We start from the raw sequence: 2,384 nt of genomic DNA on the forward strand, positions 1-2,384 counted from the left end.
ATTTACGACTACTCTAATACTTACTTACTTTATACTAGGGTTACCTATACTTGTTAAGACTAATGTATCCTAGTTTACTATAGCTAGGGTTTTATTATAACTTGTTAGCTAAAGGGACATAAAGTAGTAGTACCTTATTATCTTTTACTTAAAGAAGCTAAACCTAGTATAACAAGTCTACCTAACCTATAACTAAGAGATACTAGTAATTATTATAACGTTTAAGTACTAAAGACACTACCTTAGCTATACCTCTATACTAGTAATAGTTAAGACAGACTATAATAACTTAAAACAGTTTATAAAAAAAGAGAAGCTAAATAAGAGATAAGTACGTTAGGTCTAAAAGCTAGCTAAGTTTAATTTTAGTATTAAGTACTAGCTAAGTAAGAGTAACCTTACTAATAGCTTGTTAAGGCGCCTAGACTATAAGTCTAGTACTAATAAGATTAGGTAAGACTTACTCTTAGCCTTAAGAGAGAAGCTAAGAGGCGTACTCTTAATAAGAGTTACTAGTACTATAATAAAAGGGCGACAGATCTTAGCTATAAGAGTAGGATCTCTAGAACTCTTAAGAGGTAGAGACCTTTAAGTAAGACAAGATGTCTTAGGCTAACCTAAGTATTAGTAGCTATAGACTAGACAAGACACTATAAGGCCGTTAAGTACGTGTAACGTAGCTAAGACCTAGCTTAACTCTATTACTAAGACTAGTAACTATAGATACCTTGTCTTATAAGAGTCTACTAGGTTAGTAGTAGGCCTTAAAACAGTATATAACGTACTATTAGAATTAATAACTAACTTAATCTAGAATACCTAATAAAAAGACGCTTTTATTTAGGGAAAAAGATAAGAATTAATACTAATACGTAAGGTATACGCTAGTACTATAAGAGGGCGACAAGGCCTTAGTAATAGTAAGACTACCTTAAAGAGGCGACAAGGCCTTAGTAGTAGTAAGACTACTATAAGGAGCCTATAAGGCCCTAGTAATAAGACAAAAGAAGGGCGACAGAGCCTAGACGCCTAAATTTAAGGTAATGTTATAAGAGATAATATAAGTAAAGAACTTAAGGATAAGAAAGATAACTACTTAAGGTAGTACGTTAACTTAATAGGTCTACTTTAGTACGATAGCTAGGTCTATATCTTAAAAAGTAAAGCCTTAAGGAGTAAGATCCTTATAATTAACTATAATGACCTAATAGTAAGGTACTTTAGCGCTACTAAGACACTAGAGCTTCTCTAGTACAAATACTTCTAGTAAGGTATACGCTATAATGTTAAGGAATAGGTTAAGACTTGTGTAGTCTACTAGAGGACTAAACCTAAGAGGTACCGGCTATATAGTAGGTTAGTACTACTAGAACGGCTAATAAGGCCTTAGGCGTAGATTTTAATAGATTTTATTATAGGCCTGCCCTTAAGTAAGTTTAATAGAAAGGTGTTTAACTTATGTCTTATAGTTATTAATAGGTATATAAAGGTAGTACGCTACATCTTATACTATAAGATAATTATAGCCTTATAGCTAGTAAAACTCTTTATATACTATATAGTTAAAGATTTTAAGACTTTAGAAAGGATCGTATTAGATAAGAGCCTTTAGTTTATAAGTAAGTTTTAGGCCTCTTTATATTCTTACCTAAAGGTAAGGTACTAGCTTAGTACTACCTTTTACTTATAGAGTAATAGTTAGACTAAGGTATAGAACTAGACTATTAAATATTACCTTTAAGTATACATAATATATAGGCAAGACGACTAGGTATTAAAGCTTACCCTAGCTAAATTTATATATAATAATAGCGTGTACTTCTTAATAAAGGTAACCCTGTTCTATGTATTATATAGATTCTTACTAGAGATCTAGGTTAATGTTAAGGACGACATTATAGAAAGGAAAGTAGTAGTAGTATATAAGAGGGTAAAGTAGATTAAGAAAGAGAGGGTAGCGCTAGATAAATACTAGTATAACGCTATTAAAGCGTAAAAGAGATTCTATAATAAGAAACGTAAACCTATGTCCTTTTAAGTAAGTAATAAAGTAATACTCTTAACTAAACACCTCTAAGTTACTAGGCCTAACAAGAAGCTATTAGATTACTACCTTAGCCCTTTTAAAGTCACTTGTATTACGTTAAATAAGTTAGCCTATAAGCTTAAGTTACCCTTAGTATTTAAAATCTACCTTATATTTTATATGTTCTTACTAGAGCTGTACTACTATAGAGCTAGCGTAACACTAGAGCTACCTAGCCTAGACGTTATAAAAAGGCAAGAAGAGTTTAAGGTAGAATTAATTTTAGTATATAAAGAATAAGCTATAAGAAGGTAATACTTAGTAAGATAAAAGAAGTATACTCTTATAGACAACACGT

At 31.1% G+C, this 2,384-nt stretch overlaps 1 protein-coding gene across 1 annotated transcript; it reads left to right on the plus strand.

Moving 5' to 3' along the window:
* Nucleotides 1–2,083: 2,083 nt before the first annotated feature.
* M430DRAFT_111401 (hypothetical protein) lies at nt 2,084–2,326 on the plus strand (the record flags this gene model as incomplete). The annotated part of the gene is made up of 1 exon (XM_024861436.1): nt 2,084–2,326. A coding segment is annotated over one exon (243 nt), but the record flags the coding sequence as incomplete, so codon positions are not given.
* Between the last annotated feature and the right edge of the window lie 58 nt (nt 2,327–2,384).

The sequence above is a fragment of the Amorphotheca resinae genome (assembly GCF_003019875.1).
Source record: "Amorphotheca resinae ATCC 22711 unplaced genomic scaffold M430scaffold_28, whole genome shotgun sequence".
Classification (NCBI taxonomy): Eukaryota; Fungi; Ascomycota; class Leotiomycetes; order Helotiales; family Amorphothecaceae; genus Amorphotheca; species Amorphotheca resinae.